The 14,857-nt window shown below is 36.7% G+C and overlaps 2 protein-coding genes across 4 annotated transcripts; one reads left to right on the top strand and one right to left on the bottom strand.

Moving 5' to 3' along the window:
• The first annotated feature begins 222 nt into the window (after positions 1-222).
• On the top strand, positions 223-5,973 carry ube2ib (ubiquitin-conjugating enzyme E2Ib). Its single transcript, XM_028475953.1, has 7 exons — positions 223-360; positions 2,320-2,398; positions 2,513-2,596; positions 3,252-3,324; positions 3,991-4,100; positions 4,371-4,450; positions 5,182-5,973. Exons 2-7 carry the CDS (start codon positions 2,333-2,335, stop codon positions 5,243-5,245), a joined length of 477 nt encoding a protein of 158 aa, XP_028331754.1. The 5' UTR covers positions 223-360; positions 2,320-2,332; the 3' UTR covers positions 5,246-5,973.
• A 2,067-nt stretch (positions 5,974-8,040) lies between these two features.
• LOC114481438 (tubby protein) lies at positions 8,041-14,368 on the bottom strand. 3 transcript variants are annotated; one of them, XM_028476270.1, is made up of 14 exons: positions 14,329-14,368; positions 14,168-14,195; positions 13,873-14,076; positions 12,878-13,034; positions 11,827-12,057; positions 11,594-11,755; positions 11,326-11,505; positions 11,093-11,247; positions 10,857-11,018; positions 9,397-9,509; positions 8,926-9,040; positions 8,748-8,846; positions 8,497-8,668; positions 8,041-8,401 (listed from the first exon to the last, which is right to left on the bottom strand). In XM_028476270.1, the coding sequence occupies exons 3-14, from the start codon at positions 13,912-13,914 to the stop codon at positions 8,268-8,270; spliced, it is 1,722 nt and encodes a 573-aa protein (XP_028332071.1). In that variant the 5' UTR covers positions 13,915-14,076; positions 14,168-14,195; positions 14,329-14,368; the 3' UTR covers positions 8,041-8,267. The 3 variants fall into 3 exon arrangements, with proteins under 3 accessions (XP_028332071.1, XP_028332074.1, XP_028332072.1); XM_028476273.1 differs by having other exon boundaries at positions 12,950-13,034; XM_028476271.1 differs by having other exon boundaries at positions 14,168-14,192; positions 14,329-14,364.
• Between the last annotated feature and the right edge of the window lie 489 nt (positions 14,369-14,857).

Raw genomic sequence — 14,857 nt, 5'->3', positions numbered from 1 at the left:
ATTTATTGCTCCTAAATTTTAAATCTTAAAAACAATTTGAAATACCTTTTACAATGATGATCATGAGAAAATATTTCTTTCCTAATGTGAGGCTAGTCAATCTCAAACCTTTAGTCATATTTTACCAGTGACTTTCCCCCTCCATCTCTGTGTCGTGTTGGGACGCGCTCCGCAGTTTGAGAACGTTCTGTTTTAAGCAAAGCCGGAAGTGACCGTGGGTCTATTATTTCATTGCACTGAGTCTGCTTTGGGTCAGAGCGGTTGGTTTTTCAGGAGGGAAACTTTACCAGGTTTAACGGGATTTGTTTACCATTAATTAATTTCACTCCATTACCAGAGCCATTGCTGCTGCACTGAAAGGTACGAGAGTGTCCCGGTAAAATAGGTGCTCTTTTTGTCGTGTATGGGCATTTTTTACCCGCTTTAGTTTGCGCTATTTATGCTAGTTGGGTAACGCATAAATGCGCCGTTTGGCTCTCTCTTTCTTTGTCTCTGTCCATTAATGCGTTGATATATGATTAATTACCGGTTTCGTTAGCACACCAATGCTAAGTTATCTCACAGATAAGTCTAGATTAAAGTAAAATCGCAATTACTTCCATGATAACCTAAATTTATGTTCGAATCTAGTGCAAGTGCGCATTTTTGTGCTGCATCGGGCCGCGTCGGGCGCTAACAGCGCCAGCGCCTGTTCTGGCGCACATGAGTTAGCATGCAAAGCTAACCTGCTAGCTTGCCAACCAAGCGGTTTCTCCTGCCTGGGTTTGTAAGTACCTGTATTTAAGTTCAAACTGAAGCTTGGAGAGCATCAGACAATAATACTGACAGCAACGTGGTCAACCGGGGCTTGATTTGAATGTTGACTGGTAGGCGGGTAAACGCTGGGAAAAACGGATTCTGTAGACACGGATCACTACCGGTGTTCAGTTACATCTGGTCACCAAGTTAATCGATGAACGATTTCCCCCTGCGTCGCTTGTTGCTGGCGGTAACAAGAGGTTTAAAACATCTTTATAAACACTGTAAAATTGTCTGAATAGTTTTAACCAAATCTTTAATTAACTAGCATTTATTTATTTATTAAATTTAATTTATTGTTTGATTGGCACGAAAAATCTACCTTTTTGGACACAGCCAAAAAATGTTTGCTGTTAACAACAGACATCCAGACGCCTTTCTTCACTGAATATAATATAAATTATTTAACAGACAGTCCTCAATGACAAAAATTGAAAGCAATTCTCGTGTTTTTTACAGCCAGAGTGGCATTTAATGAGTATCACCAGTGAATAATGGTTACCAAACCAACCACAACACCGGTGGCTAGCTCTGTTAGCCTTGTAGCCAAGTCTATTACCGCGACATGTTGCATATGGACACATGTCTTCAAAAACTACTTAATACATGCACACCGTACATGCATTACGAATGTATTATCGTGTGTTAATGTGATTAATTTACTGTTATGTTAGCTAGCAGGTGCTAGCTATAGCTAGCATTATTTTTGCTTTCCCTCACTATCGTATGGCTTGATTGTTTTAAAGATTGTTCGATATTGATGCCATTTACCAAACTGATACTCACAATTGTAATAAAGTGAATCATGGTAAAACATAGTAGTTTAACTATGCATTGATGCGGTGGCATATTATATTTAAATAAATCCAGATTAAAATACTTAGATTTGTACAACTTTTCAGGTTCTCTCACAGAGGATCAAGATATTTGACATTTTAGTGTGTTAGATCAATAGGAGGAAGAGATAATTTGCTAAAATTGAAAGGAAGAAATTTATGTCATTCTTCAATTTCTGAAAATAATTATAAAGGAACATCTTAAAATATTTTTTGCAATATTAATGCAAACACCTTCACATGCTCCTCCCCTTTCTTGATATTATTCCCAGATCAATATATAGTCTTTTTTTTTTTGACCCATGTCCTAATTTTGACCATTCCTTTGATTTATTATTTTCCAATTGTTCATCTTTGTCACTTACAAACAAAACCTCAGCATCTTTTTTTTTTTTTTTTTTTTTTTTTTTTTTTTATATATATAAATATTCCTTCCTGCTATTCTCCATACTATCTATAATGACAGCTCCCACTATTAGCTTCTGAAAGCAAATTCCAAAAAGTGAATTTAAAACGGATTAACTCCATTAAGATCAAATAGAAATTACTTTAATGTCCTGTTGGCGAATCACATAGCCTGTAAAGCTTTTAAAATGTTTATATTCATGTGATGGGAGACTGAGTTGACCAAAATGTAAACTATTATTTTTTTTCCTGAATGATTATTAATGTTATTTCATTGCAGGAGTCCACCCATCATGTCAGGCATTGCATTGAGCCGGCTTGCCCAGGAGCGCAAGGCATGGCGGAAAGACCACCCTTTTGTAAGTGAGAGATTCCCCTGTTTTTAATGTAGAATTATATATATATATAAATTTTTTTTTTAGCTTTCATAACATACATTAATGATTTCCGTCCACTGTGCTTCAATTATCTAGGGATTTGTTGCCGTACCAACAAAAAATCCAGACGGAACCATGAACCTCATGAACTGGGAATGTGCCATCCCTGGCAAGAAGGGGGTAATTGTTTTTACCATCTACTTTCTCTCAATAAACATTAACATTAAATTAAAACTGCTTAGAGTAATCCATCCTTTGATCTGAGATTATGGTAAATTTGATGTTGTTTTTCTAAAAACAGATTAAAAAAAATTAGGAAACTTGTTGTATCGGTTAATATCACTTATGACTTTAGGATTGAGGTCCCTTTCCAAAACTAAATTAAATAAATTACCTAGCAGCAATCAGAAAAATGGTTAAACTGCTTTTTTTCCTCTTTTTTTTTTTTTAAGTGGGTTACTGCTTTTTAAAAGAATGTGGATTTAAAAAAAAAAAAAAAGGCTCATTAATCAATATTTTGACCTGTAAAATCTGAATAATTAAAATATCCTAATGTTAATCTGATGTTTCTTAAAATCTGTGTGTGAACGATTGTGACAGACTTTCTGGATTATAGAAGAAGCAATTATGCTTTGTTATTGTGCAATAAATTACACAAATTCAACCAGATTTAGATTAAAAACCAACCTTGTACTTAATCTTTTTTTTTTTTTTTTTCATATACTTGATTTCCTTTTAAGGTCTTTAAAAACCCTTTAACGTGGCATTTACATCATCAGAAAGTCTCTGACAGCCTATTTAAAATGAATGTGTGTTGTTGGTTGTTTGTTCTCAGACTCCGTGGGAAGGAGGCCTTTTCAAACTGCGTATGTTGTTCAAAGATGACTATCCCTCTTCACCACCAAAATGTGAGTGAGCGCAGCAGGAACTGGGAGTGCTTCTCCCATTATCTTTACGGTGTTGTTGCTAGTTCTTTTCAAAGAAAGAGCTGGTTAAAAAAATAAAAGCAGTTGCTTGTGTTTCAGTTTTGAGGGGGAGACATGTCTGCACACAATGGACATTACTTGACCAAATTTTAAAACAGTTTTTATTTAAAATCTGTGTACGGTCATTGATTTTATTATGATCTGATGAACTTGTTTTTGTGTCCGAGTAAAATAATCCCTTCAAAATAAAATAAGTAGCTTTTCAGGGCAGACTAGTCATTACGGTCACATAATGACATCCTGATAAATGGTTCTAAAGTGGCATCATGAATGACTTCATGTTAAAGGTTTTGTTCACATTGAATATGTAGCATTTTTTTTTTTTTTTTTTAACAGCATTTTGTTGCCGTGTTTGTAAATATTAGCTGGGTGGTAAACAACAATTAATGGTTTAATGCACTAATTATGCAACCTAACAGGGTTTGTTCAGGGTATCTGAATGATAAATGAATCCTCTGTGCTGATGAGCTCAAGGCTCTTTGCAGACTTTTCAGTAAAATACCAGTCTGTGTGACTGGAGAAGCTCTGGGCCAGTGTGTGCTTTACTGGTTTCTATTGAAGGAGCTAAAATGTTCTAATGTCCTACAGGTAAATTTGAGCCTCCGCTCTTCCATCCAAACGTGTATCCGTCTGGTACAGTGTGTCTATCCATTCTAGAGGAGGACAAGGACTGGAGACCAGCCATCACAATAAAGCAGGTGTGGATTAAATATGTGCTCGCTCTCCACCTTATTCCCTAGGATTAAGATGAACAGTGGTAGTTTAGGTGGGGTTGGTCATATTCAGATTTGTTCCTATTCTTTTGTGGAATTGAGCTTTTCTTTCTTTCTTTTTTTCAAACAAAACAAAAAAACAGGTCAAAACATGACAACATTAATGGAACAATAGGATTTTTTTAATCCTTTTGTATTTAATAATTAATGAAACCTCCTGTTTGTTCATCTTCTTTTTTCCTTCCTTTCTCACAGATCTTATTAGGAATCCAGGAACTCCTAAATGAGCCAAATATTCAGGATCCAGCCCAAGCAGAGGCGTACACAATCTACTGGTAAGCAGCATTTAAAGCTGTTTTTTTATTTATTTTTTATTGTGTCACAGGCAGCCTGCAGAATCGATTTCACTATGCAGTTTATAGCCTGAGATAACTCATTAAATGTCACTCCTTTATGTGTTTTTTTTTTTTTGCTCAAATAATTCATTAGCTCATAAAATGAGTATGGAGTAAATGTTCCAAGCATGACGAGCTTAGACATCTGTGACCATAGTTTTGGACTTTGGTAACTTTCATTTCTGTCCAGCTAGATAGAACACTAGCACTGATAAGATCATATTGTTTTCTTTCTTGTACTTTCTATTTGTTTCGGAATCAAATGATGCAAAACATCTGTTTTTATTGAACTATTATTTATTATTATTTAACATTTGTGCACCAAAAAAACTGATTTCAAAATAAATATCTTTTTTCTTGCCCAGCATAATTTTAGAATCTACATTATTAGATTTTGTTGATGAATAAAAAACACATGACAAACCTGAAGCCCTTCTGTTGATGGCTTTTGTTTGTTAAATGTAACAATGTTTGCTTGAAGTTTGTTTTATTTTACACTGCTTTTTAAAAAAAAAATGTTTTGCCTTAAAACAGGTTTTAATTTTGACCTATAAGGGATTTTTAATGTGCGACTCTGTTAAGATGTGCTTTCAGAGGGTCTGTTTGGAATGTATTTTGGACAAAAAACCCCATTTTGAGGTTTTCTGAATATATTTTATTTGTCTCTTTAGCCAAAACAGAGTAGAATATGAAAAAAGAGTTCGAGCACAAGCCAAAAAGTTCTCCCCTTCATAAGAGTGAAGCCTCTGTGGCTGCGGCAGAAGGAACGAGTGGAACCAGAAGCACCTTCCCACTCAGCCTCTCATTGAATGTGCTCCTCTCACATCGGGACTTGCTTAAAGACTTCTATTTAAACTCACACATTCTGTGCCATCCCTCTCCTCTGACCTTTCTTCATGTTTTCTTTATTGTTGGTTGGCGCATAATGCTGAGAGGGGTTGGGTGCGTGCGTGTGCACCCTATTCTTTTCTTTTAAAAACATTGAAATTGTCTTATGCGGTGCGAGGGACAAAGTTTAGCTCGGTACCAGTTTCACCCACATCCACACAGGCTGGCAGTCATCAGCGCTCAAAGAAGAAAACAGTTTTTATTTTATTTTCTCACAGGGTCTGCTCCTTTGTTACCCCTTTTGTTTCCATTAATGTAATGTACAATTAGCTTATTTCATTGTCAGTATTTCAACTGCTGTATAATGAATGGCACTTTTATACTGTTGTATCTCACTAGTGTCTCTAGTTGGCTCTGTCTAATTCTTTCCCAGGTTTTCTATTTGGCATGCTGTAATATACAATAGGCTCTGCTGCCTTGGCTGTCTTTTTGTTATTCAAAGTGTTTGCTATGGAATAAATAAAAATGGCCACACTCGCTAAGGCAGGTAGGATTTCTTCTGTATCAGACTTTAAGGTTATATGGTGCTTTGTTCATGTATGTGTTGGCTTAATAATAAAACTTTCTACAAAACATTCATTGTCATTTTAAAGTTCAAAAGAGGTGTTTTGGGGGTTATTCTAGTCCATGCAGTTTTTCTCAAAATTCACAAGTAACCAGGGTGGGGAGTTAGGGGGGGCATTAAAATAAAGGATTAGCACAAAGCTATTTTGCTTGTGTTGAAAGTATAATTTGATATTTCTATTGTGCATCACTGTGACATATTTTATGTAGACATTAAAATGAAGGCTTTTTGAGTAACTCAGCATTTTACTCTTTATGGTCGACTTGTTCTATACTGGTTGGGTTTTCCAGTCGCTCCACTGTCCTTCATAAAAAGGACTGGTCCGCACTCGGGCAGAAGCTGGTGCTGTCCATCTTTAAGTAATATGATGTTTCCTCAAACGAACACGAGCCGAGGTTATGGAGCCTGTGCAATGAATGGAACATTAGTCTGGACATTTTAACACAGGAGGAATTCATAGGATAGAAAACAAAGAAAATGAACCAATGTTGTTAAAACTGGCTCTTACAGCTAAATAATAAAAAATACATAAATGTTTGTCCTGTTTCAGATTTCTAAATGCAAAACATTATATGAAACAGAAACTTCACAGCCCCAATCCTCAGGACATCAAAAACAGATGATAGTTAACAAAAAAAAGATGAAGTGAGGAAAGGTTATTGGTTTTTAGGCCGAGCTACCAGACGCCACTCCCATTCTTCTTCTTCTTGTGTACGCTAGTTAAAATTGCTGCTACTCTGTTATTCGTGAATGAATCAGGCTGAAATTTGGTAGCTATAATTTATGGATGTGTACACATTGATGCTCGGAGCCCTATTTTCGATTTGGGGCCCCAAAAGAAACAAAAAAAAAAAGAAAGTCGGATTTCTCATTTATTTGCGAGTCAAATATTACAACGGTTGGTGATACCGAATCATTGGCACATACCAATATATAAATGGGGCCCATTACCCCGTACGTGTCACGGGGGACCCATTTTTCAAATGACTACTCCATTGTTAGATTGGAATTCAGTTTGATATGAATATGATGAGATGCTTCTAGCCCTTTTATTTCCAGTAATTTCCAAATTTATGGGAACATAGTCGTGTCATAATCATTTCAAAGGTAATTCAACGTAGATTACGTATATGCCTCGCACAATGCGATTAGGGGACTAGAGGCCCACCCCCCTTTTTAAAGCAATTTCCATTAAAGTCGTTTTCTCATTTATTTGAATCATTGACACATACCAATATATGAATGAGGCCCAATACTCCATATGTGCCACGGGGGAGCCAGCGGGCCCCTGGGGACCCTATTTTTCAAATGACTACTCCTCTGCTAATGCTCATTGAATCAGGCTGTAATTTGTTATGGATATTCTATATGTCAAGAGCCTCTCTGAGACCTTTTTGAAAGGGGGGTCGGAGGCCCACCCCCTTTTCCGGTAATTTTAAAATTTATCGAAACATAGTTTTGTGTAATATATTGTTTCAAAGGCAATTCAACGTAGATTACCATTTTACGTCGCACAATTTCATTTGTTTTATGAACGATGTATACAATGCTGCACTGCGGCTCAGTAGTAGAGTGGGTCGTCCAGTAACCGAAGGGTTGGGTTCGAATCCCGCTCTATCTGAGTCATTGTCGTGTCCTTGGGCAAGGCACTTTACCCACATTGCCTTGCATAAATTGTGCATGAATGTTGGTGGTGGTCAGAGGGGCCATAGGTGCGAAATGGCAGCCACGTTTCTGTCAGTATGCCCCAGGGCAGCTGTGGCTACATTGCAGCTTACCACTACCAGTATGACTGTGTGAGTGACTGGTGTGAATGAATAATGGTTTCTGTAACACACTTTGAGTCTCCTCGAAAAAAGCTCTATATAAATCCAAGCCATTATTATTATCATAATGAAGACTTCAATGCGGTGGCAGCAAAGGTCTCATTTATATAACTTGTGTTTTGATTCTAAAGTTCTGTGAAGATTGTATAAATACCAACACAATGTATCACTCACTCATTTAAACACAACATTTTAATAAACATTTCAACACAATCTTTTTACAAACATCCTCAGTGTGATTATTGCACCATTTTAATTTTTTGGGGGGGAATATTTTTATCAACAGACAATGACTAAAGTAAAATATCACTTTGTTTCATATATAAAGTCAAAGAGGAAACATTACCTACAGTAGCTGCTGTCAAACGTGTCTGTTTTCCATTTCTAATGAAAACTAGAATATGATGATAGGTAAGGTTCCGTTATTCAAACTGTAAATGTCCGTTTAAATGATAGAGTCGAGGCACATCAGCGTTGGTCACTCACAGGCCAGTTTGCCATCAAAAGAAGAGAGAGTAATGGCAAAGGCTTGTAGGGCACACATTGGGAAGCTGTAATCCATGGAAAAGACGTCCTCCGCCACCCGACCAAACTGCATCACTATGTAGTCCTCTGGAAACACATCAGGACAATGGGAGCTTTTATAAATCTGTCTTAACACAACATTTGACGTTAGTCCACAACATCGACAGACAGCTGACCGCTACCGTTGTCAGGGTGGATGATCTGGAAGTTTTTCACAGAAGCCTGAGTGACTCGTCCATGGAAGTTTAGCACATACGAGTTTGTCTGTTCATTCCAGCTGGGAAACTTGTTCACCAGGGTAACCAGTTTGTCAGTGTTACCGTTTCCATGGCGCATCAGCAGAGTCTCCAGATCCTTTAACAGCAAAAAAAAAGTCAAGTGATATCAAACGTATTTACACTCAAAACATTTTTATTTTGGTTTTTTTCTTTACATTTTTAGGATGGATGGCCACTCTCTCATCATTCTCCAGCATGCCGGGAATAATCACAGTCATTTTCCTTGGACCCCTGAATCCCAGCACATTTGTCTCCTGGAACATGAGATTATTACTCTGTAATAATAATAATATTAATGATACTCGTACATCATAATGTGAGTGAGGAACTTACGTAACATATAGCTGCTAGTTCTTGTCGTATCGACTCACACTCTTTGATGAATGGCTTCTTCTCTGGGTTTTCACCTCCATCATAAACTGTAAACTTAGTTCCCAGAACATTGGACCTGAAAGGAAAACAAAAAAAAAAGCTTATGTTACTGATTTGAACAAATCAGCGATGACGATGAATGCAACAATGGCTGTAAATTAGCTGATCAATCATTTGTGCTTTATTTTCATGTATTCCGATAATGACATAGATATAATATGGACCGTCACAAAATATCTGCATCCTTTTTTAACCTTTGCATCTTACTCTGAAACGACCAAAGTCGAGGTTGTGGGCTGAGCCACTAAAAATGGCGACACAAAAATACATCCAATGGTTATTTTTAGGTTTTATTCTGTGCGGTGTGCACGTGTTTATGAGTTTGGCAACACGTGCACGATGGAAAATTTTTATTCCAAATTAAAGTTGTACCTTAGTTTTCCTATGTAGCTGTTTGTATCTTTAGAAAGATTTGTTGGGTCGGTGGAGATCAAATAGTTGGATGTTTTGCACTTCTTCCTCTTTCTGCCAGCCATTAGAAAGACCTGCAAAATACATCATGTGGAAAACAAATTAAAGACATAGCTTTATTAGACCTATTTTAGCTTATACTGTACATACACCTTGTTCCTGAAGATAGCGATGCAAATACAAATGTGGGCAAAACTTCCTGTGTGATAGAAGAAGTAACATTTGGCATTTCATATGACAAGATGTATTAAGTGATTGATGTGCTTGTTTATCCAAGTAAATGTAAGATATTTTATAATGTTTTAATTATTATTATAGTTAATTATGCTTCCATAATTAACTCACGATTGATCGCTAATTAATTGCATATTTTGTATCTGCTCTGATTGTACATTAAAAGGATATTTTTCAACTTTATAATACTCATATAAACATAGGAGTAGACCAACATGCTTAGATTATGCAAAAATATTTATTATTGCAACATTTAAAACTCAGCACAACAGGAATCATCAAATGGGCACGTTTTCATGAATTCAAAATTGACAATGTAGCGTCCAACTCAACATTTGGAAAGAATTATTAAACATCCAGTTTTCAAAAAGCTTAAAATAAATAATTGATCCTTCTGCTTCAGTTTTGTCGCGTGAAGCATCTGGCAGGACTCCATCCAAAAGCCCTTTTTCTGTGTCCGTAGCGCCGCGTTGCTCTACCTTTATCCACAAACACGTTGCTCCCTGAATTTTGACAGCCCTAGTTTTAACATTAAACAGTAGTTGACAAAATAGTATGTCCAGGGCTCTTATTATGAAAGAATAGAAGTGGAAGTTGGTGTCACATGTGTGTGGCACTAGCCTGTGTGTTTTAAAGCTACTGAAGCCTATTTGAATTGTGCATCTTTTTCATCTGACAGGAAGTTGCACCCATAACAAAGAAGTAGTGGCCCCAGGAATAAGGTGGATAGTTAACTGTGCAGGTTTTAGGCCAGTGGTTCCCAAACTTTTTTAGCTCAAGTACCCCCGTTATCTTATTTCTAAATCTAAGTACCCTCTTTGTCCAAATACATTTGACTCAGAATAATAATAATTAAAAAAATATATAAAACGTAATGATAGAATGAATGAGTGTTAACAGTCATTTTAAAGAAATGAAAAAGTGTTTAGAGCTTCCTGAATAGATTTATTTCTATAGTTTTTATCATTTCTGGTCATCTTCCACCTGGTGTGTGACCATGACTGACCTTTGTATTTTCAGTTCATGTTCTAATAAACATCATTTTCATTATTATTATGATTCATTTTGTGATACATTATTTTTAACCAAATATTTAAAAATCCCCATGTATTCATTAGTTTTCCACTCTCTCTCCTGTAGTGCCATTGCGTACCCCCATTTGAGAAACACTGTTCTAGGCTACAGACCCTCTTGCCGTCGTCTTTCTCCATGTGGAGGTAGTATGTGGGGTAAATGCCCTTCTCCATGCCCCTCCTGTCTCTGGTCACTCTGCACTGGATGGTCACGTCTCTGGGAGCAGGCTGCACAGCAAACTTCTCCAGGTCCTCCACAGACACTGGAGACGTGGGCTGGAAGAAGACGAGACGAAATGAGGAACACGTCATCGATGTTTTCGTGAACACAGATTAAGTGAATTTCTCACTCTGTCATCAGATCCACTGCCTGAGGACGAACGCTCTCTGTAGTTAGAGTTAAGAGAAGCCAGACTGGCTTTCTCTGCTTTTTTCCTCTTCTTCTCTCGTTTCTCATCTGCCTCGATTTCATCATCTTTGCTCTCATCACTTATTTGGCACCTGGCTGTGAAAATGAACACAGAGACATTCAGCATTGTTCTACTGCGCTCTCTTTAAAGCCACACCCTGGATCATCACTGACATGTGTCCAGCTGTTTGTTCCTCCTGGGTGACTTAGACACAGGCTTTTGGCTTCTTTCCTCTACTTCATCATCATCATCATCATCATCATCATGACTTTTGTTACTTTTATCCTTTATCTTTGGACTTGCTGGCTCAGCAGACTCAGTTTCAGACATTGTAACCTCCTGTAGGTTTTTTTCTGAAACAGAAAAAGGACACATTCATGCCTAGAGCGGTAATAGCAGCAGTGTTTGATCTTTGCAGGAGTCGCCTTGGAATTTAGTTACTTTTACGCTCTTGCTTAGTTTTCTTGTTTGTTTTCTGTACATCCTCCGACTGTTTGGATTTGTCCTTTTTCTTAGTTTTCTTCTCCTTTTTCTCCTTGACTTCCTCTTCCTCTTCCTCTTCCTCTTCTTCTTCTTCTTTGTTTTCTTCTGTCTGCTCTGTCTCTAAAATAGCAGATGAAGATGAACATTTAAATTGAAATTGTGCATTTGCAGTTTAATCAAGAAATTCTTACGCTTGACTATTTCTTTATTCTTCTTATCTTTCTTCTTGGTCTTGTTTTCTTCTTGACGAGCGTCACTGTTGTCGTCACATTCGACCTCAGGCTCCTTATCAATGTCCAGGTTGATTATCTTTGGAACAGAACGCTTGTCTGAAGGCATCTCAGCTGAAGACGTGCACGTTGTGTCACTTTCCCCCAATGTGATTTCATCCAGTGGGTTGTCGTGAGCATGTTCAACTTGATCTTTTGAAAGAAAAAAAAAAAAAGTAAAAATGACCACAATCGAGTGACATATCAAGAATCATTCTTGGGATCGTACTGCACAGTACAGACCCTTTCCAAAAAATTAGAATATCATGGAAAAGTTGTTTAATTTCCATAATTCCATTCAAAAAGTTAAACTTTCATAGATTGTAGATTCAGGGCCCACAATTTAAACGATTTCAAGTGTTTATTTGAAGAACAGAACTCAAGCTGCTTGAGGTCCATTGTGAAATATCCACAGTCAGTCATGATTTGGGGTGCAATGTTCTGTTCTGTTCCTCACCCGTCTTCCTCCAAACCCTTGGGCCTTGATTCCCAAAATGAAAGGCAGACTTTACTTTCATCGAAAAACAGGACCTTGGATCACTGGCCAACAGTCCAGTCCTTCTTCTCCTCTTTTTTTTTTCTGCAAAAACTGAGACATAAATGGTGATTTCTTCACAGTATTCAAATTTTTTGAATTCCCGTTTTTGTGGCTTTTATGAACTGGAAGCCCAAATTATGTAAAAAATAAACAAACATAAACATTTAAATTATTTCAAGTATTCATTTGTTGATTTTTACATAATTTGGGCATCCAGCTCATAAAACCCACAAAAACAGGAATTCAAAAAATTAAAATAGTGTGAAGAAATCACCATTTACGTCTCAGTTTTTGCAGAAAGGGTTTGGAGGAAGACGGGTGAATGAAATTATGGAAAATAAACAACTTTTCCATAATATTCTAATGTTTTGGAAAGGGTCTGTAGATGCATTTCCTCTCAGGCATTGAGTGTGTTGACTTTGCTGATGCACTGACCACTCAGAGAAGTGCTGCTGAGGGACTGGCTGATCAGTAGCGGCGTCTCGTCCGAGAGGCCTTTGTGCTTACGATTCTTTTGACGCGTGTCCCGATTGGCTACCAACATTTGGGAATCTGCCCTCTTCTTCTGCTGCTTTTTGATCAAAAGAATTCTCTGTGGTACAAACGAGGCAACTATTAACACATGGAAGTAATGTCATACACACAATTACAGTCATGCTCAACCTTAAAAGGTTGCGTACACATATTCACCACATATTCTTTTCTTAAAGTTACTTTATAAACTCAACAGGGAGCTTAACATGTTTTGGATACCTGGGTTTTGTGTTATTGAGCAGCCAGCGCAGCTAATCAGCCTCTGATTTGAGTTAAAACCTAAAGTCGTACCAATTTTCTGTCTATATTTACAGTAAAAGTCATTCATTTGGTACTAAATTCGTCATATTCCATTAGAGCACATTAGACTGTATAAGCAGGGTTGGATTTAGAGCTGATGAACAGATTCAAACAGCAGGTGGTTGTAAGATACAGTATCTAGTAATGGCCCCATCACAAATTACTATACTGTACACTATTAATGAAACAAAATGAATGATGTGCATATGATGCAAAAATGATCCCATGTTATGATCCCAACATAGATAGATAGATTATTTTACAATTGAAAGGGTCTCATAGCTTTGGGTTCATATTTAAAGTGCTAAAATTGAAGAAGAAAACAAAACAAAGAGTTAGAGTTGATTTGACACTGTATGAGGTACAAAAATAAACACTGAGTTATAGTGTTCGTTATACTCTTCGTAATAATTTACACCATTGTCAAAAAAATTGTTATTTTACCACTGGAAATGCAACCAATAATTGTAACTTTAACTGTCTAATTGTCTACCTAAATATAGTGGGTGTTAAAATTACACTGAATTAAAATATTATATTAATTCTGGTGATTTTTCTGTGTATATACATATTATTAATAACAATTGTGTACTTACCTGATTGTCCAGCTTCTGTTGTCGAATATCAGTGTCCTCCATCTTAGAGCGTATTATAGGCAAAGTATGAGAGAAGTTGTGTTAGATATCTTAATATCTACAAGTCAGATGTTTTGCAGGAGCGTGGAAAAAGTACACATCGCCCACAAAGATGAGCACTTGTGTTTGACGGAGACACGCAACTCAGTCTGACCGTCTGTCCACCTGCGAGCAGCAGAAGGTAAAGTGGATTACATGGAGATAATGTTCTTAAAGCACAGTGCACAGCTCAGGCAGAATAAGGACACACACTCACTGCTTCATGGAGATGCTCAGCTCTGCTGCTGCAAAACAAACAAACAAACGTGAGGTTCCACAAACAGGGAAGTGTTGTCCACGTGTTACAAACATACAGAGGAAAAATAAACGAAAAATACATTTATATGCAAAAACCAGCGCGGGACGAATAAATAATACCTGATAAAAAACTGGTGGTCCGAGACACGTTTCACAGCCAGTAAAATGTAAAAAAAAAAAAAAAAGAAAAGAAAAGAAAATGGTTCGCAGAGGACAAACAAAAATCAGCTGGGGGGCTTTTAGCCCGCGGGACCCTCGGTTTATCCGTTACCATGGATACAGCCACCACGCGGGGTGGAAGAGCCGCAAAACGGAATACATTTTATTTTAATCTCTTATTATTATTATTATTATTATTATTATTATTATTATTATTATTATTATTATTATTATTATTATTACGACATGATTTGAAATAAATTGTTAAAAAAAAAAAAAAAAAACCATTAGAGTTCCTCTCATTAAATGATTTACTAAATTATTTTTGGAAAGAACTACTGAATCCATAATATTTATTTATTTATTTATTTTGTGCAATTATCATGATAACGATTACAGCAAAAAAAAAATAGCTTAATATAATAATAAAATAAAAACCCTGTTCCACATTAATAAATGTAATAAAATACGCTTGGCCTATTTCTTTATT

The sequence above is a fragment of the Gouania willdenowi genome, chromosome 19, assembly GCF_900634775.1.
Source record: "Gouania willdenowi chromosome 19, fGouWil2.1, whole genome shotgun sequence".
In the NCBI taxonomy this organism is placed as follows: domain Eukaryota; kingdom Metazoa; phylum Chordata; class Actinopteri; order Blenniiformes; family Gobiesocidae; genus Gouania; species Gouania willdenowi.
The sequence above is the reverse complement of the archived record's forward strand: the minus strand, read 5'-3'. Positions and strand labels throughout refer to the sequence as shown.